General features: G+C 43.4%; 1 protein-coding gene across 24 annotated transcripts in view; it reads right to left on the bottom strand.

Moving 5' to 3' along the window:
• Positions 1–4,900: 4,900 nt before the first annotated feature.
• Positions 4,901–20,320, bottom strand: part of TPM1 (tropomyosin 1) — a 28,733-nt gene continuing 13,313 nt past the window's right edge. For 4 of the 24 annotated variants that reach the window (XM_074327629.2, XM_074327622.2, XM_088797265.1 and 1 more), the window contains 6 exons: positions 18,175–18,292; positions 16,850–16,920; positions 16,518–16,593; positions 15,486–15,548; positions 15,115–15,184; positions 13,581–13,663 (listed from right to left, as the gene is read on the bottom strand). In XM_074327629.2, the coding sequence (XP_074183730.1) occupies positions 13,581–13,663; positions 15,115–15,184; positions 15,486–15,548; positions 16,518–16,593; positions 16,850–16,920; positions 18,175–18,292 (481 nt within the window). Of the gene's footprint in view, positions 6,281–7,154; positions 7,550–11,841; positions 12,118–13,580; positions 13,664–15,114; positions 15,185–15,485; positions 15,549–15,998; positions 16,075–16,517; positions 16,594–16,849; positions 16,921–18,174; positions 18,293–20,320 lie in introns of those variants that run through there. The other 20 variants (XM_074327630.2, XM_074327619.2, XM_088797264.1 and 17 more) reach the window with 10 other exon arrangements.

Here is a 20,320-nt window from a genome sequence, read left to right as displayed (position 1 = left end):
ATGTGAGCAGTTTTGCCAGGATATGAGACTAGAAACACTCCATTGAGGCACATTTTCTTTACATGCAGTACATTCCTATTCCTAGGCAAATTATTCTGCCTTGTTCCTTTTTAATTTCCTGGGAAGGTGCTAATGCAGACAATCCCAGAATGTTCTAGAAAGGAGTACTTTCTGAGAACAGGAAGACACACCATGGAATGACAATCTCCAAGCTGAGTAAGCCAACAATTAATCACATCCTGGCTGGGTTCCGAGATGCAGATATGCTAGCCTTCCCTATGAAGCCATCACCTACCTTAAAAAGAAAAAACGGAAAACCCTACTGCATGGGTGCTGGTTCATGTCTAATATGCTGATTATGGGGCGTTCAGCAATAATATTGGACTGTTTGGGGACAGTGACAGGGCTCACTTCAGATAATGGCCCTGAAGGGGTCCAGAACAACCCAAGAGGTGCCCCTTTGGCATGTGAATTATTCTGAACTGAAGGCAATCGAGACCCTGCAGGCTCATAAGAAACTTTTACTTCTCCCTTAAATAATTTAAATTTGGGCCTTTCCCCTAAGAAGAGTTATTACTAGAGATATAATAGTTTTTAATCTATCTACAGGGCAGGGCAAATATCTAACTACTAAACATCTGCTTTTCTTACCATCCTGCAAATGATGTCCCTCCCCTCTGAAGTCCCAAGGTGCCTTTCCTCATCGTTAGCTCAACATGTCACAGGTACCTCATGTTAACCATCTGTCCTTGAACCTGTCCTGGGGGGGGGGGGGGTAGGGCTCTGACTCTCTCATGCTTGTGGGGTTTCCATACATGTGTAATTGAACTTGGTTATTTTTCTCTTGTTCATCTGTCTTGTGTAGATTTAAGTATTAAATTAGCTAAAATAACCTTGGAGGGTGACATTTCTTCCTCCCCAGCCGTGTTCTTGACCACAGCAATTCACGCAGTTACTTGGTAATTTGTTTTACTGTGAAACATGGTTTTCACAGAGGAAGCGGGCTTGGGATGGGGTGCTGATGTGGACTGTGGTCAGCATCAAACCTTGGCTCATGGGAAGGCCACGGGCCTATATCATTCCACTGCATGTACCTGAGAATTTAATATTCAATTTGTGAGTCTAATCAACAAGACTTCCACTGAAAAGACATTATTCAAAATCCCGAGTATGTCCTCGGTTGAAAACAGATCGGGACTCACGACCTTCTCACTCCCATCTCCACGCAGCATCCACCCAGAGCCGACTCTACCGGGCCTCAGGCCCAGCCATGCCCAGTCGGCCCCTTGGGAGACAGAATGGAGAATCACCCCTCGGTTGCACACACACAAAGGACTCTTTACCTTTCCTGTCACTAGCTTTCCTCTGGGGGCAGTGGATACTGAAGCGGTCCTGCCAAGTGGTTCCTCAAGAAAGAACAAGGGCTGAGCCGCCTTCATTTACATCTACGGCAAGGTCTATGAGCAGGATTCCACATCCTGTCTGCTTCCTCACAGCAACATTCAAATGCAGTTTGAGAATGGAGCAACAGAAACTTATCTTCAAAGGCCAGTGTTTTGCTTAAAAATAAAATGTGAATCAATTACTTTGGGATATTCTTCACCTCCTGTGCATAGGTGACTAACGATTCCAGAACTGTTACTTCAGCATTTGTGTCCGGGCCACTTGTCCAATCAACAAATGTATGCTGAATATCTGTTATGTATGGGGAACCACTGCAATGCAATGAGAGGCATGGGGAGGGGAGTTACTTTTAGTTTCCCTAAGGACCCAATCCGAGGTGGGGAAAAGGCTCAGGGCTGAGGAGCAGAAAAGGGGCTGGAGGAGGAGTAAGACGGGAGCACTTTACACACATCACCTCGCTTAGTTCTCAGCCTTGTGAGGAAGCACACAAGCATGTGAAGAGGCAAACCACCTATCTCCTTTAAAGGTGAAGAAATTGCTCCTCCAATGGCAAAATAAACCCGGAGCACACTGTGAGTGTGGAGGATGCAAAGCTGGCCCTTCTGGTTTCCAAGACCTGCACTGGGGCTGCCTGCCCCACAGGAGAGCTAAACTCCATGGCGTTGGACTCAACTAGCTGAATGACTCTGAGCAAGCCACGAAACTTCTCTAGGCCTCGATGAGCATAAGCTGTCTTCCTGCTCTGAATCGGCATTTCAGTTAGGCCATCAGCCCTGGCAGGCCCTGATAAGGCCGTGACTCGACTCTTTGTTCTCTGTGGCCTTGGTAACAGATGGAAATAAAACTTTCACAGGCAGCAGGAACCAGTCTTACCCTCGAGGTCGATGCCCATTTGTCAAAAACTTGGCAAAAGTTGCATTCACATTAGTGAACCCTCAACATAGCTTCATTCACTGTTTGACACATAAAATTTATGACATCTGTTGGAGGAATGTAGCTCTGAAAACCCTCAATGTCAAAAAGTATATATAATGGAAGGAACATTTCTTGCACTGCCTGACATTTCTAATTTCTTTCCAAACCCCTGTCTCCAATTCTGGAAATGATGGCTCCCTGAGCACCCCAGTGGGTTTTTTTTTTTTTAATTGGAGAATTCAGATTTTTTTCCCTAAATGTACATCTACGTGCAGATTGAAAAAAAAGTTACGTCTACAAATCGTGTTGACAGGTTGAAAAAATGGTTAACATATACTCAAATATTTGTTCAAGTAAAAAAGACATTTTTTTCCTGGAGAAAAAAATCAGGCCAAAAGTATTAAACTCCAGAGGATACATGCCAGCATATACAAAACTTAGATTTTGTTTCTGCTAATGGAATCTCTAGGAGCAATAAGGGAACTCGTCTTCCATGCCAGTCTCGAAAAATTCAGAATGTATCCACAGGTGCTTTTCTTTTATCCCTAATAACAGACTGTAGAACGCTCATCACAAATTTAAAGATTTTTGGAGATGCGTATATTCTTCCACTTAGCCTTTCTCTGCAGAGTTCTAGCGTTTTATTCTGAACAGGGAAACTTTTCCAGCAGTTCATTCTGAACTATGGGCCTTCTGAGTTGCAGCAGAGGAACTGAGAGTATGAATCTTGAATTCTTTCTCTGTACTTCATGGTTTTCAATACTTCATGATGACTGTTTCCAGCTCCCAGCCTCGACGTTGCCACACTGAAGAGCCCTAATCTCTCACGGCGGCATGTTGTTTATCACACTGGGTCAGACCTAAGGTATGTGCCACTGGAGACAGGGTGTCCTCCCTTTTCTACGTATCAGAGATCAGGTAGTAATTCTTCGAATTGGCATGATGCTTCATTAATGGATTTTATCTGATCCCTGGGACCCAAAGAGGCTAAACCACCCACTTGTGATCATAACTGCACACTGACTTAACTTACATCTTCCCAGTTTCCTCCTCCCAACTGTACCTTCTGCGGCAACTGTTTCTGTTTCTGTCTAGTAGTTGCTTTTCTTCTGCTGCAAAACGTCTGGAACAAGCAGAGGAAGAAAGCAAACAGGGCTTTGGAGTTGCGCAGGGCTATGTTTTGAACCTCACGCTACTGCTTTGTGAGCGAGGAACTGTGAGCACATTTGCTCCGCCTCCCTGTTAGTACAATGGGGACGGATGTGAAGCTTAAATAACACTGGTCAGGTGCTTACTATACGCTCTGGCATATGGTATCTGACAATAGCATTAACGACCATCATAAACTGGGGCAAAGTCAGTGTGGTCCTAGCTTCACCAAGTCAGACATTAAATATCCTCTGTGGTCTCTGGAGCACACGTGGCAGGTGGAGCATAGCAGCAGGTAATGGTCATCAAGAATGCCCTGGGGGCTGTGCTATGTACTGTGTTACGTGGGTTATACATTTGAGTTCCATGATAATTGCCTAAGAGCTAGGTGCTAATCTCATCCCCATCTCAGAGACGAAGAATCTCAGATTTAGGGACAGGCGAGGCAGCTAGTAAAGAGGAGGCCAGATCTGGCTCCCAAAGTGAAAGAGTACGGGGTTTAGGAAAGGCCTCTACGACTAGAGTGACGCACAGAGGCATTTCCTATCTAGGGAGGATGGACAGAGGTGAGCCTATGGGTGTGAAGATGTGGGAAGGTCAAGAACCAGAGTGTTAATTTGCCTTTTTACAAGTGGAAACTGGAAACCCAGGCTCCAGGCTTCTGTGTGGTTTCTCTGCCCACCCTTTCTTTCTGTGGAGGGAAAAAACCTGACTGAAGGGCTTGGAAGAACAGCTACAGAAGTATTTAATACTTTTCAATGAAAATATTATCCGTGCATCCAAGTGAGTCTTCTTTTACTTCCATTCTACCATGTTTGCTTTTCATGAGCTCGTCCTTCCCCCCCACAGCCCAAGTTTGGCCAACTAATATTAATTGTTGTAATCTATTTTTGTTTGCTTAAAAGTCTTCAACAGCGACCTATGATATTTTTAGTTTCCAAGTCCGAGAACATGAAGATGTACTGGAATTTAGAATTCAACATGAGACAGAAAGCAGAAAAACCCCAAAGACTCCTTAAAGTGATACCTTTAAGTAGATTCACACTGCTGGGGACAGGAGCAGATTTAGTGCATTAACCCATAATTTGCTGATATGTGTGCATGCCACTGCTGAAGACTTAGTTAATATTTGAGGAAAAATTTCCAAACCAGTAAAACTACTGCAAAAGTCCTCTAAGTATGTGGAGATATATACCAATGAGATGGAGAAAGGCTTTTGGAAAAGGTCTTTCCCATCTGGTGGTAACGTTAACAGATCAATGGGATGCTGGCTGCCTTGAGTGCTTCTGGAAAGGACAAACCATGAAACTCGGTTTTCCCCTGGACTTTGGGGTATTGTTTTGCTTTAAGAAACCATTCGTGAGGCAAGGTAGGTCGATCACATGACCTCAAGTTCACAACGTGAAAACATACAAACGACAGGACCACTAAGTTTAGAAAATGTCCTACAATGTGCATTTTATTCCATACCATTATACAATGTTTACATATACAGTAGTCCCCCCTTATCCGCGGTTTCCCTTTCCTCGGTTCCAGTTAACTGTGGTCAACTGTGGTTGCAAAATAATGAAATGGAAAAGTTCAGAAATAAAACAATTTCTAAGGTTTAAATTGCGTGCCATTCTGAGTAGTGTGATGAAATCTCGCACTGTCCTGCTCAGTCCCACTAGGGACTGAATCATCCCTTTGTCCAGCGTCTCCACACTACCTGATACGCTACCTGCCCATCAGTCGCTTAAGAAGAAGCACTTGGTTATCATATCAACTGTCATGGTATTGCAATGCGTGAGTTCAAGTAACCCTTATTTTACTTAATAATGGCCCCAAAGTACAAGAGTAGTGATGCTGGCAATTTGGACATGCCAAAGAGAAACCATAAGTGCTTCCTTTAAGTGACAAGGTGTGTATGTAGAGGAAAAAACATAGTATGTCTGGGTTCAGTACTATCCGCGGTTTCAGGCATCCACGAGGGGTCTTGGAACATATCTCCAGTGGGTAAGGGGGGACTACTGTAGTTATAACTCTTAAGAAAATGTTTTTTTCTTTACCATTTGTATGAAGTGCCTAAATCTCTCACTTTAACATGGAGAAATGAAAAGAGTGGAAATCTACATCAAATGCTATCCTATAAGTTGTAAAGAGCTGCAAGTGTACCAATTAGAAGGAAACAGAAGTCTTAAAAAGAGCAGCGTGGCTTACACACCCTTGGCTTTAGTGAATTCAGGCATACAGAATCCATAGTCTCATCTCATAGTAAAACTCAAGACAAAATAAATTATTGTTGGACAGAACTCAAAATTGTACAATATTGAATGAAAGACCACAGTGGGACTTTTTGTTTAAAGTAGCACCAATCTACACCTGATTGTTTCCAACAGTAACCTTCCTGTTGAACATAGCGTTGGCACTTGGAGTTGAAATCTTTCTGCTTTAGTGAGGATTCCTAGACTGACTAAGCATACTGTGTTGCTAAACTCTCTACAAAGTGTGGCAACATCAACTTGGGAAATGGCACATTTAAATCACTACTGCTCTGACATGGGCTTGCCTTTCCGTGTGTGTTCTCCCCTCCCCTCCCCATCTAGCTGGTATTTTGTGGATGTTTCCGTGACAGCGGTAGAAGTAAATAAAAAATGCATTTAAGGGGTTTCATGGTAAGCATGGTGTTTAAAAACAAAACAAAATAAACAACAAAAACATGAAAGAATGTGGTCGCAGCTAAGGAGGTTTCACATGTTGTTTAACTCCAGTAAAGTCTGATCCAGCATCTGATGCATGCTAAGGTTTTCTTCTTTGGCGTGAGCCACTTTCTCTGCGGTGGGATTAGAAAATTAGGTCATGAATAGCTGCACTTTGGACACAATGGTGGTTTGTACATTGAGGCAGGCAAACATCAATCACAAACACAGGAGAAGACGATTAGAACCAGGCATGCTTGTAAGACATGACTCATTTCCAGACAAGGACCTACAGAGACGGAAGCCGGCTTTGACCCAAAGGAACTACAGGCACAGCAGGTTCTCACAGAGTGGTCAGGTGAACCTTCACCAACAAGCCACGCTGAGAATAAAGCACAGGTGGGGTTTGGTGAAGGTTCACTGGTCATGTGCTATGGGAACAGGGAGAGGTGCTTGCAGCACTGAAGTTAATCACAGAGGACATTTCTGAGTTACAGGCAGTTAAGGGTCTGGGAGTTGTGCTGCAACACAATCTCACAGAAAACAAAGATGACGTAAACAGGTTTTCTGACAACTTTTGAAATGATTTATTTCTGTTGCTCATTAAAAAAAATTATCAACATGTTTCATGCACACTTCAGTAGGACATTCTCTTACTCCTCAGTGTTCTATTTATTATCAGCATGACAGTCTCACCAGATCCCAACAACACAGACTGAATAAAAGCATACCTTTTAGACAATCAGGGACTTCTGACATGAGCTCCTGTTTTCAAAAGCTATTTTGCCCAAGCATAGGTACATTTAATCATATTTCAAACACTATACCAGGTATTAAGAAATTAGGAATATGAATATGTAATAGGACTATATATATATATATATTATATATATTACACCCATATATAATATATATATATAGTTATACACATACACACCCCTCTGCTTTGGCTTTCTAACTTAAAGCAGGACTCAGTTCTCTATAGGAAAGATAAAACATTTTTTTGGGGGGGGGGTCTTCATTACGTATTAATTCAAACAAGAGGACCTACTGTTGCAAAGAGGAGTGTTGAATTAATTGTTATATTTATTCATAAACACAATGTATACATTTTACAATAAAGCTTTTCTGGGATTAAAGAGAACTGAATTATTCGATATACGAGGAAAATGTAGGTAAGGCCAGCCTTTCAGCTGAATCCTTTCATGTACATTTTGGCCAAAAGCAACTGTTTCCAACCCTATAGATGAAGGTATGACAGACAGTCTTAGATTTCCTGCCCATGGGCTCCATTCCTAGAATTCAGCCCAATTTCTTTCCCACTTAAGTTTAGTCCTCATTCAGGGCCAGCTTTAGTTGGTTAGTTAGGCGGCGGTTTTGCTCAAGTTGCTGGTAGAGTTGATCTGTATAGGTCAGCAAGCAGGTTAGCAGAAGAGAAAGAAGAGGCAGAAGAAGAGAGGTTAGCTAGACTTGGAGAGAAGGAGTTAACAGACAGAACACAGAGATACCTCAGACACCGGTCACGTGCTGAGCAGGATGCCTTTACCCTACGGTCATGTGTCCTGTGCTCAGGTAGGTAGATGGTAAAGGCCTGGGAAACTCAGGAAGAGCTAGGATCTCACACTTGTGGGAAAGGGAGGAGAGGGGAGAGGGAGGGAGAGGGGAGAAAAGGGGGAGGGGGAGAGGGGAGGGAGGGGAGGGGAGCAGCAGGGTTTGAGGAGAGAGTGGATGTTCCTATTGTACCTCAGGACAACCGCTGTGTGAACTGAGCAGAACGCAGTTTCTGGCATCCGAGGAACCGAGGAACCGAGGCAGGGCTGGAGGAGAGCCCAGCGTATCATCTACTCCTTAGTAGGGCTCAGTGGAGGGAGATCTTACTGTGAAGATTCAACTTGCTAATTTCTGCTCACCTCTTCCCAGAATCCTTTTCATCTCCATTCCCAGGGCTGGCTTTCCTTTCAGGTAGTACCAAGAGATGCTACCACTATTGCATTAACACTTTGAAATGTAGAACTAAGCTCCCTCTCCCTGCCTCCCAATTACCATGATACAGGGTGCAAATTCTGAACTCTCTGTACAGCTTTTATACCCTAAACAGCAAAAGAACACTTATCTCCACTCAAAATTGACATAACTTACAAGGTATGATCAAACAATACAGTGAATGTTTAATTTAAAATATTTACCACAGTAAGAGACACATTGCCATTAATTCCCCTCAAAATACTCATCCTCACTTTGAACACACTTATCCCATTGTTTTTGCCACTTTCTGAAGCAGTTCTGAAAGTCGTCTTTCAGGAGTGTTTTTAGTGGCATTGTCGTGGCTGCCTTGATGTTCTGAATCGATACAAAATGTTTACCTTTCATGGTCATTTTGACTTTGGGGAAGAGCCAGAAGTCTCACTGTGCCAGATCTAGTGAATAAGGTGGATGAGGACATACAGCAATGTTTTTATTTGACAGAAAAAACACACCAGAAGTGATGTGTGACCCGGAGCGTTGTCATGATGGAGGATGATTTACGGCACACTTTAAAACACACCTTCTCTCAACCGTAGCTCACACTAGACTGACTGCACTGAACAAGTTGAAAGTTGTCACACACTGTTACTAAGGCTCGACCTGCCACTTCCCGTATTGAAGATCCCTGACTTTTCACTGGATGGCACTCGGCAGCAGCATTCACCGTATTTTGTGATCACAACAGAAAGGCTCTGTGTCCCACATCACGGTGTGTTCTCATCCACCTTATTCACTGGATCTGGCACCGGGCGACTTCTGGCTCTTCCCCAAAGTCAAAATAACCATGACAGGAAAACATTTTGCGTTGATTCAGCACATGAATGCAGCCATGACAGTGCTATTAAAGACACTCACGAAAGCGGACTTTCAGAACTGCTTCAGAAAGTGGCAAGAACGACGGGATAAGTGTGTTTGAAGTGAGTGGGAGTATTTTGAGGGGGATTAATGGCAATGTGTCTTTTACTGTAATAAAATTTTTTAAAAAATTTAAACATTCACCGTATTTTTTGATCACACCACGTACTTCTTGAAGATGGCACTCATGTTTGGTGCTAGATGGACGTGTATAAAATTAACAAAATCTTGAATGTCTGCACAGAGACCAGTGTGATGTAAATTTGACACATTGGCAAGTAATCTGCTCCCATGGCAAGGAAGCCAACCGCAAGAGTCAGTCTTGTCTGATGGTCCGGGGACACCCATACAATGACAAAAGCCTGGCACCTACCATGAGCAGTTGGAGGACACATGATTGTTTGGCATGACACTGACAACCTGGGCCCAGAAATTCTACTTAATGATCTTGAAAAGCTGAGAGTCTTACCCCTGGGAAAAATGAAAATGTGGTGTCTGGCCCAAGGTCTGCTGGGAACTTGATCAATTCTTATTTTACCTTTCTCTTATAAATGGTAGGAGATGTGGAGGATGCTATATTCATTATGCCTTCCAGGTTGGACTATCTCCTGCCTTGACCTTTTTTGCTTATCCAAATTTTCTGAATATTCAAAACCCTGGTCAAATGTCACCTCCTCCAGGTAGTTCCCAGTCAGAATTAGTCTCTTCCTGACTCTAAATGCACACCATCTATTAGTTCAGACTCACTTCACTCATCTATCTTCCCACAAGATGGCCAGCTCATCGAGGGCAAAGAACATTTCTGGTTCATCTCTTTACCATGTCCCCACTACCATCGACAGTGCCTTGCATTTGGCATATGCTTGCAAAACCTAAGTCTCACCAGTACATTCATTCTATCACATGGGGGAATATTGCCACAGGCAGGCAGGATGTCTGTTTGCTGAGCCAATGTTTGGCCAAGCTAGAAGAACTTTGGAGAAACCCTAGAGAATCCAGAGGATCAATGTGAATTCAGCTTAAATGACAGCTGTTGCTATCACATCCTCCTTTGGACCTGTTCCACTTCAGCGGACATGGAGCTGGCATGCGTGGGAGGTCTGAGGGCAGGGACCAGATCTGGTTATACACTTGGAAGTATTTTCCTCTCCTGCTCTATCTCCCAGATATCTGGGCCTCTAGTGCCTATCCAGATTGACCAATGCTTTGGTTTGGCCCAACCAAGGTTTCTCCTGCAGCAGCTGTAGCTATGTATGGCCTTTAACCTCGAAGCCTGCTCTGACAATTTCTTGGTAAAATCAATTTGCTATTTATCCTCTTGTATACCCATATCTTCTCGGGCTTTTCCAGATTTGCCTTCCCAATCCATCAATTGCCCATTTCCTCTTGTAGAACACACTTATAGAAAGTGTGACAGTCTCTGGGAAGGTTTCAAAACAATAGATGTGCCTCCAGAATTAACCATACATATGCTCAGCAGAACTTTGAGACTTGTCATTTTGTCTATTGCAGATAACAGGGTTGCTCAGAGAAGGGCCCACTTCTATTACTTTGAATTTAAAAAAGAACAAGGCAAGAATTGTAGTCATAAGCAGGCCCAAGGAGCCTTAAGGAAAAGAAGAACATGAAATTACAGAAGTCTTTATTATGCTGTCAAGGGAAAGACATTATCCAGAATCTAAATTTTAAAAGGTCTACCATACCACCACTAAAATACTTCAATTTATAGCCCTCTTAGTATTTATTATCTACGCTGAAGTCTTTGTGGAGTGATTGACATTATTTTTAGCTTGTCCAAATCATCTGAGTATACACCGAGTATAAATAGTGGTACATCACTTAGGCTAACAAAAACTGCACACAAATGAAGATCACCCACATTTAAAACACAGGAGAAATACAGCCAGATTGTTGAGGATGAAGAAATACTGGAAATTAGGAGACAAAAGCCCACACTAGTTTAAAGTTCTAATTTTGCAACGTGTTTTTTAAAAAATCACTTAATTGCTGTTTTTGAACTGAAATAGTGAAGCCCAAATAAAATATAACTATATTCTGAACAATTTCCACTACCTACTTTTTTAGGGGGGGAAAAAAGAATCAATGTGTCCACAATTTTCTTTTTTAAATAGCTATTCCTACAAAAATTATGTATGCACAACCCCTCCTAAAGAAGACGTGATGGGTTTAGGAGCACAAAAATGAATCTCAACTTGAACATAATCATATTTAGAAAACCTACGATGTCATTTCATGATCAAAACGAAGGTGACTAAGTAATGAATACACTTTCAAAAATTTAGAACTGTTCTTTGCGCTGTAAAAGCAGGATCAACAATAACCCCAGCTTACGCAGTCTGAATCCAAGTTCTTTTTCACCTTTCCCAATTATGTGACTTCCTAGCAGGGTGGGAAGGCTCGGGGCCTTCACTGGAGCGTTTCAATGGTTAGCCACATCCTGCAAAGCAGGGCCACCTCAAAATCAACACAGAGGGCTCACTACTTCCCAAACTAAACCTCTGGCAGCGGTAGACTGCTCAAGGTGGATTTTCCGACTCCAACAAGCAGTGCTTCTCAATCTGGACTACATCACAACCCCTAAAAACAAACAAAAACAAACAAACCAAAAAACCCCCACAAATGCCCAGGGTCTGACTCTAACCTTTGCAAACTAAAACTCTGAGAGGGACCCAGGGATTGAGTAATTTTTTTAAACATCCCACAAGAAACTACTGCCTTCGAAACTGTTGGTATATAATGTATAATGTTCAGAATGAGGAAAAAAAAAAAAGGTAGCCAAAAATTAACCCTCAAATGCGTGAAGCAGATTTGTAGTTTTATTCAGTGTTGAAACTAAAAGGTCAATAAATAAGTAAAAAGAATAGCAAACAGAAATAGCTTACACAGTGTTTATTTTACACTGAATGAAGAGCTCCTGTACAATAGAAAGCAGTGTGTGTGTGGCCCTAGAGCAGGATGCTAAAAGCAAGAACCAGAGTCAGCTGGGGAAGAGACAAACTGCAGCGCTCAGAGAGGTGGAACATCCAGCTTGATGAAGGGGTCTTGGGAGAAGTGAAGCAAAGAAACTTATCTGCATGAAGAGAAAAGGTGGAAGAAAAAAGAAGAGTGGCACAATGAAAAAAGGGAAAATCAGGCTAACAGAGAACAGCAGCACTTGAAACACAGGCAAGACGCCACATGCAAAATGCGCAGCCAGCCAGCCACACCTGTGGGAGGAGGTCGGTCCTCATCCCCTGGCATCCGGGCTCTGGGCCCGAGGCACCACAGGCCCCTCTGGGTAAGGGTCCATTTTAAGAAGACCCATGAACCGAATTTAAAAACAAATTTCGTGCTAACACCACTTTTCAGAATATTTAATCATACTCGATGTTACAAGTTTTCCCCATAGAATCACCATGTTTATGGTCGTATGGAAAAAAGCCTTGTAGACAGATGATCTGACCTACCCCCTCATTTACAAATGAGGGACGGGGGGGATGAAATTCTCTCTAGTTTTTGTGGTGACGTCCCGTCTCTAAGGGGAGTGTGGAGATTCTCTAAGCTGTAAGGCAGCGGGCACATGCCATGCTCTTCAAGCTGCCGTTTTTCTGCCTGGGTAAAGGAAGGACAGGTGGGACTGGAAAATGAAATTCCCAGCTTATCTGGAATTCAGTGCTAGATTATCAGAATAAGAGAGCCCTCTGTGAAACATTCCAGGTTAGAATTTAAAGAGGCAGAATAAGCTGAATATTTAAGTTTGGTTAGTAACATGTAAATTAGTTGTGTATGCTCAAGGGTCTCATGAGAACAGGACTATTTACTCCAACTCTTACTGCCTCAGTAGTAAAAGCTGGACCACTAACTCCCAAACTCATACTGGACAATCTGTGTTTTATGTCCCATTTCCTTGACACAAGTTGCGGTGTTTACTGGGGGTATTTTAATTTTTCATATAAACACAGAAAATGAAAGCCTCGGTTACTCAGCAGAGGGTTCACTTCTATCTAGAATTCTTCACTAGAGAATTCTAGGAGAGATGCTCTTTTACAGCACCACACTTTGGGCTGTACTGCATCAATTTCCTGTCCCTGAGACCCGCAAATAACCTGACACTTTAGGGTTCTTAAATTTATATTTCTTTTTTGAAAATGATCACATTGTATTTCACTGAATCTCAGGAAACCAATTTTTGATAGTTCTTTGGGAAGTTCCTGCACAATTGCATGGCCTTCTAATTTTCCTTGAGCCTAGTTTAGTTTCCTAAAAGGACAGTGCTCAAGTCAGTCACATTCCAGCTCCACTGCTTGGTGGGAACCGTCTAGCTTAAGAGATTGGGCAATGAATGGATTCTGAAAGGAAAATGATTTATACATACAGACTTAATCTACTTGGCCTTGGTATTAGTAGGATGTGAAAAAAACGACTACCCTAGATTATGCAGAGTTAAGCAGAAAGGTGTAAAGACAGAGATTCTGGAAGCACAGAAGGGAGCGGTGGTGAGTTTATCACATTAGCATGAGGGCACGGATGTGAGCAGGCAGGGTGGATGAACATTTACATGGAGGTCATATCGTTGAGAGCGTGGTCCAGCTCCTCGCTGATGGCTTTGTACTTCAGTTTCTGAGCATACAGCTCGTCTATGACCAGGAAGTGGAAGGCAGAGGTGCAAGGACATGGAGAGTGATCAAGAGATGAAGGGTGAGTGAGGGTGGCATGGGCGCCATCCCGACACAGCAGCAAGAAAAGGGCAATGCATGAAGGAATTGGTGCCGCAGCAGGTGGCCAATGCAGGAGGCGTGCGTTTTGTTTTTAAATGAATCGGAACAAAAACAAAAAGAACAAAACCCATTAGAAAATAAAACAAGAAAGATGCAATATGAAAATCATAACAAATATGGTAGGTATATCAGTAAACCACGTTAAGCCCTAAACAAAACCACAGAAGGCTGTCTCCTGGCTAATAATAGAATGCCTTTCTTTTCTAGAGCTATACTTTAATTACATTGGAGTAGTCAGCCACCTGCAACTATAAACAATGGAAAAAATATCCAAGGGCAGTGTTTTGGAAGCACAGTTTGTGACTATAGTCTGTAATCCTTCATCTGGCTCCCCCTTCAAACCACTGACTTCCTGACCAAACGAGACCACTGAGATACGCATTTCTTAGTGCCGCGTAAACTACTCCTCGTGGTCTTCCCGCTCAAGCTGCCCTGTTGTGGTCCAGGGGGTCTGACAAGCAAGGACAGCCGCACTTTTTATGGCGGTGCTGTGCCAACTCTGCAAGTTAGCTTTCGTATTGATGGTTCCATACTTTGCTGTACTCCGGCAGGTTTGTATTGCAACCATTTGCCCTTCTCCCTCCTCTGCTAGCTTGGTTATCATCTGCACCAAACTCTAGTCCCTTCTCTAGCGCCTTCCGCCTTGGATGCATAGATTTTATGTACTTTTTTTTTTCATGGCTGACCCTTCACAAGCCTCCAAGCTCAACATTTAGAATTTCTGTGAGACAGAGTCAGTGTGACCACAATAAAACCTAAATATCTTATGGGAGAAATGCTTAAGTTTAATATAATCTCAAAATATAATGCCCTGTTATCTCCTACTCCCCTTTCAGAATACAGAGCATTTGCCAAGATAACTAATGACACAAAACCCCAAACCCTTACACTGAATTCATACTTGGAAGAAGATGGGTTGTGGCTAAGAACAAATCCATACCATTCTGACAGTTAGGAGGTATCACTAATGATAGAAAATATACCACAGTTATTCTCACCTACAACCACCTCACCCACAGTGAAAAATAACCCTGCCACACTTTTGAGGAGTGTGAGGTAAAACAGGACGGCAGCTGCCATTACAAAAAGAGACGTGCCCCGCCTCGTGCGTGGCTAACAGTCATCTGATGAGCAGAGGACTCAGGTCCAAGAGTTTAAGAGCCGCAGAATGAAAACCCCAAGGACAGACAGGAGGAAAGTGCAAGAGCAAAGGCGTATATCAAGGTGAATGCACTTGGATTAGAAAATTGTTTGGCCAGGTCAATATTCAACCATAATGATAAAATTAAAAACAAAACTGAAGATCTTACCTTCTAAGTCATCAATGCTTTTCTCCAATTTAGTTACTGACCTCTCCGCAAACTCAGCTCGAGTCTCAGCCTGTAATGATTCAATTTATTTCAATCAAAATTGGGGAGTTTTAGATTTCCCGTAGCTATAAATACAGGGAAAACTAGAGAATGGGACTCAAGCACAGCACCCATACAACGGGCCAGAAACTACTCGTCAGTCAGTCACTGCAGTGAGAGGGGGCAGCTAGCGCAACACATTAACTCCGAGACCACATCTGAATATTCCTGATGTGGAGCACATCTTTAAAATGAAAAAGCCCTGACCTGCTCCATAAAAACACACTCATTTAAAATCCTGCTGGCTTCACCCAAAACACTCATAACATTACCTCCTTCAGCTTGTCAGAAAGGACCTTGATCTCTTCCTCATATTTGTCTTCCTTCTGAGAGTACTGTAATTAGAAAGAACATTCCAGATGTCAGACCAAAGCTCACTCTATACTCATGTCTTCTAATACACAGAGAGCTCCAGCCCAGCCACCAGATGTTGAAGCTCTCAGGAGGTAATGGAGCCTCGGCGATCAAATGGCACACTACAATATAGTCTCTGTTTTCCTGCCTATTGTTTTACATGGGGTAAGAACAAGATAACATCCATTTGGCACTTGGCTTAAATTAAATTTTTACAGATGACTCACATACTCAAAATATATTCTCTATTAAAAAAGAAAAAAGACTCTGTTATCCAATAACCATCAGGAAAGCTCCTCAAAACGATGCCATTTATTAAAATGCCTACTGGATGACTGCTTTCCTTGGGAGGGCCTCGGAAGAGAGAAAGTGGGTGTCTTCTGAGTATCTCCTAAAGGACGCCTCCTCCCCACGCCGTGCTCCTCGCCTACCTTCTCGGCCTGAGCCTCCAGGGACTTCAAGTTGTTCGTCACAGTTTTCAGCTCTTCTTCAAGCTCGGCACATTTGCTAATGTTTTCGATCAGAGGCAGAAAGGGTGGGAGACAAGCCAGAGGAAGGAGGAGAGAAAAGGGAGAAGGATGGGAAAAAATGAAAACCGAGTCCTAGAGAACAAAGGGCTGCCTTCAAGGAGCCAAATCATCAGGTAGTAAAACACTCAGTTTCACCATGGACACTGTCCCCTGACCTTGCAGCAGCAGAAAGGCCGGGTGACAAAATCCAACAACTTTGAAGTGTGATAATTTGGCTTCTTTTTTGGCTGCACCAAAGAGCATTTATGAAGGAAAACAAAGGAGTGTAAAGGACCCAAGAAAGCACTTAAAGCAAGATATAAGATAGCAGAGGGTGTAGTGAAGGTGCAGTCGTTATACCGAACGGACCAGTAGGTATTGGAAGCTGAAAGACGTCTGGGTTGCAGTGAAACCTAAAAACCACACATGAGCCATCAGTACCTTATCCTCTGCAGCCATTAATGCTTTCAAGGTCTGATCCATTATTCTTAATTGTTCTTCCAGCTGTCGAACTTGGCTGTTAGTGGACACAGGAAATGCACAAGGCCATTCTCAAAATCAGTGTGCAGGTAAGGCATGCAGTGATACACGCATTCACACAGACACCCCACACAAGTCCTCTGTGTTCCAGACTCGTGGCTCATCCACATCAAATGAGCACATAAGGAGCCCGGAACTGAAACAGGTAAATGTGCAGCTGCCAGAAGGTCATGCTGTTTAGTCACTGCTCTGCAGCACCCCACACACAGCCTCCTGGCGCCAGGCCCGCTTACCCTTCTGAGAGCTCAGCCCGCTCCTCTGCACGCTCCAGGTCACTCTCAATGATGACCAGTTTACGGGCCACCTGCAGCAGGGCAAACATAATACACACATACCATGGGGCTTGCACGCATTGAGTAAGGGGGTGTGGGGACGGGGGTTGGATCCATGAGCCCCTAAAAGATACTGTATTGTCTACAAATAAGATGATCCTCTTTCCCAGACTGGAGAGAAGTAAGTCTCCACCAGGAGAGCCAATGGAGAGGAGACCAGAGGCTTCTGCTCACAAAGACGCAGAATGGTTAGCTATGAGTGGGCAGTCTCATTTTAAGTCTGACCCAGGTGCAGTCAGTATAATTACATAGCAGCCAGACCAAAATGTGGAAGGGGGGAGAAATATGAGAGTCACCGTCTCAAAAATAGCAGTATGATGAGATGTGATGCATTCTATGCTGAAAAGGTGGGGCTGCCAAGAAAACACTGAAAATGAGCCTGAGAATTTCATCAATTTAGAGCTCTGTACCTCAATCTCCGTTTGGTGGAGGAGGTTAAAAATGCCAACAGAATAGCAAGGGAAGCTAACATGACATGAGCTGGTGAGATGACTCAGGAAGTCAAGTCTGTATTCAGTGGAACAAAGAACCTGAGAGAAGAAGGGATCCTCTGAAGCATTTCAAAATTAGTGGGCATAGTATAATATGGAAGTAATAATAATAATAATAATAATAATAATAATAATAATAATGAGTCGATGCCATTTCAAGATAGCCATGGTACAGTAAGGGCAAAACTAAAACCTTAACGGTCATATTGGTTCTGTTATCATAGGAGGTTGTTTGCATGGGACCATGACCATGAAATTCACCTATGAGCCTGTGTTGGTAATGGGATTCTACCACCTTGAGGAGAGAGGACGACAGATTGAAAACGTCTTCCATAAACTGACTGAACAACTGTTTGGTCCGTACCTCTCCCCCACCTGAACTGGCTGTGCATGGGGACAGTATGAGAGGCTCCTTCCAGACACAGGCCCCGATTCTCCCCTCTCCTGGCCAAAGCTCTTTTGTCCTAGTCTTTGGGTGTGGGGGCGGAGAGGGAGCGGGCAGGTGAAGCTCTGGTCTTTCCCAGTGCTAGGCTTCGTGATGAAGCCTGGGATCCCCTAGCGGGATCAACTAAGAACCATTTTCTGGAGACAAAGGAACTCCGCTTCTCAGAACCACTCCTGTCTGCCAAGGAAGCAGGTCATTTCACTGAAGAACGCAAGGCTGTATCTACTGCCCCCTCCCCAGCCCCAGGCCACTGCTGGGGGTCGGTGAGGCTCTGGGCCCCAGAATCTGACCTCTTCATACTTGCGGTCAGCATCTTCAGCAATGTGCTTGGCCTCTTTCAGTTGGATCTCCTGAATTTCCATCTTCTCCTCATCCTTTTGGGCTCGACTCTCAATGACTTTCATGCCTCTGAAAAGGAAGCAAGTACCAAGACCCAAGGTTTAGAGGTGACCTCCACAAACCCACAAAAATGGGATTCCTTGTAGACAAAAATAGAGCACAGAGCTTTTATTTTCCAAGCCATGAAGCAAGAGTTTCCAGAGCTGAAGGCAGAAAGATACACACTTCGGTTTACTGTGACTGAAACCTCACATGTCATGTCTGGTACTGGTGAAACTGTGCAGGAATCTAGTGTTAAACGAAAGCTACCATGTCAGGATCCTGTTTGAAACCGGGAGGCAGGGAAACAGGAGGCCGACATGCTTTACTTGCTATATAAATCATGGATTTCTTCCCTTTCCTGGTGGGGAGCCTCAACTTGAAAACGGACCAAAGTCAGAATAAAAGCAAACTTATCTTCCTCCTATAAACAAGGTAACTGTCCTTACCTCATCTGCCACGAATGTAAATGTTAGATTGAACTTTACAAAATTGCTGATATCGGACCATGTCAGACCTGTAAAAACAGCAGTTCACGTTGGTCAATCTAATACTTTAGATAAGAAACTATGAATTTTGCCTTTTCTAGAACTCTTCCATATCAGTGGTGAGAGATGGGATTGACCCCATCTTCTATGCTGGTAGGTACGTTTGGATCCTATGGCACGATGTGAAGTCCTGGTAGCTGTTAACTGATGTATACTGCAGATTTATGGAATGACAAATCATGTTAAAACGGGATTTACTGACCAAAACTTAAGTAGGCAATTAAGATAAGTAAGCCACTATTTTTTGACGAAGCACTACCATATAATTGAGGAGACCTGAATTCTAGTTTGGCTCAGCCATAAGTTGGCTGCGAGACTGGGCAGGCCACACCGATCGGTCTCTTATGCCCCCCTTTTCTCATTTGTGAAACCAGGGGGCTGCAATCAGTGATCTCTGAATTTCTTTTTACTCCAAAATCTAACATCGCCAGATTGCTTTTTAGGTTCACTAACAAGTGTATTTCAGGAAGAAATCAGCCACAAAACCACTGGTATGTGGGTACACTGTTAGAGGAGATGAGTCATCTTAAAGAATTCCAAAACTCTTGGTTAGAGAAGAACAATATGCAGTAGTGACTAATGAGCTGAAAACTTTAGCTAAAAATCTTCTTTACTCCTAAAGTCTGAAGTCACTCTGTATCCATGTGGCAGCAAGTCACTTGAAAGGTGGAGCAATGGACAAAATGAACGAGTGCCGTCACCTGCCCAGGCCACGGGACAGATCTACACCTCCACTGTTTGCAGCTCACACGGCTGTCACCCCTCAAGCAGCACAACTCTCTGTTCTCATGCAGTCTTTCTAGGGGTGTTTCTATGCCCTATGAAGACGTTAACTTCAACAGGTGAGTGTAAGGGAAACACCTTCTAGAATACACGAAGGTGCTGGTCTGTATGGCCTTGGTTCTCCTTCACTACCCATGACGCTGACTCTTGGAGCAGCAAGTCAGGTAGAGCCAGGGTAAGTGGCGCGGGCTCAGGAGACGAGTGTCTGAGTGTATTTATGTACGTGTGTGTGCCTTATCAGCACGATTAGGTCCGAAGCAATTTACTTTTGCAGATCATATTTCTGTTTTATCTGTGTTTTCTCTTTCACCTGTGTGTTGGGCTATTCGACAACTGATAGTGCACAGTTCATTTCACTAGGTCTAAGCCAGTGTTTTAAAAACAAAGGTATCTTTTAAAAAACGCATTAATTGCTGGGGGAGTCAGCAGGAATGAAAGAACCATCACGCATCCCTGTAATTTCCTGTTTCCATGTCTACCTCCCTTGTTGGACGGTGAGCTCTATGAGGACAGGAAGAGATCCTTTTCTTCATAGTAACCTTGGGGTCTAAGCCCCTATGTGCTTTGCCTAAAAGCATCTATGTTAAATGAACAAAACCAATACAGTGATACCAGGGATCAAATGAGGAAATCTCAAGGGACTGCAAATTTCGTACACCCCAAAGATCAGAGAAGCCCTTCCATTCCACCAGGAGGAAAGACGGAAGCCAAAGGCTGGGCTGGGTGA

The sequence above is a fragment of the Rhinolophus sinicus genome, chromosome 3, assembly GCF_057876585.1.
Source record: "Rhinolophus sinicus isolate RSI-liver-muscle chromosome 3, RSI-T2T, whole genome shotgun sequence".
Lineage (NCBI taxonomy): Eukaryota > Metazoa > Chordata > Mammalia > Chiroptera > Rhinolophidae > Rhinolophus > Rhinolophus sinicus.
This window is presented reverse-complemented; position numbering and strand designations above follow the sequence as displayed.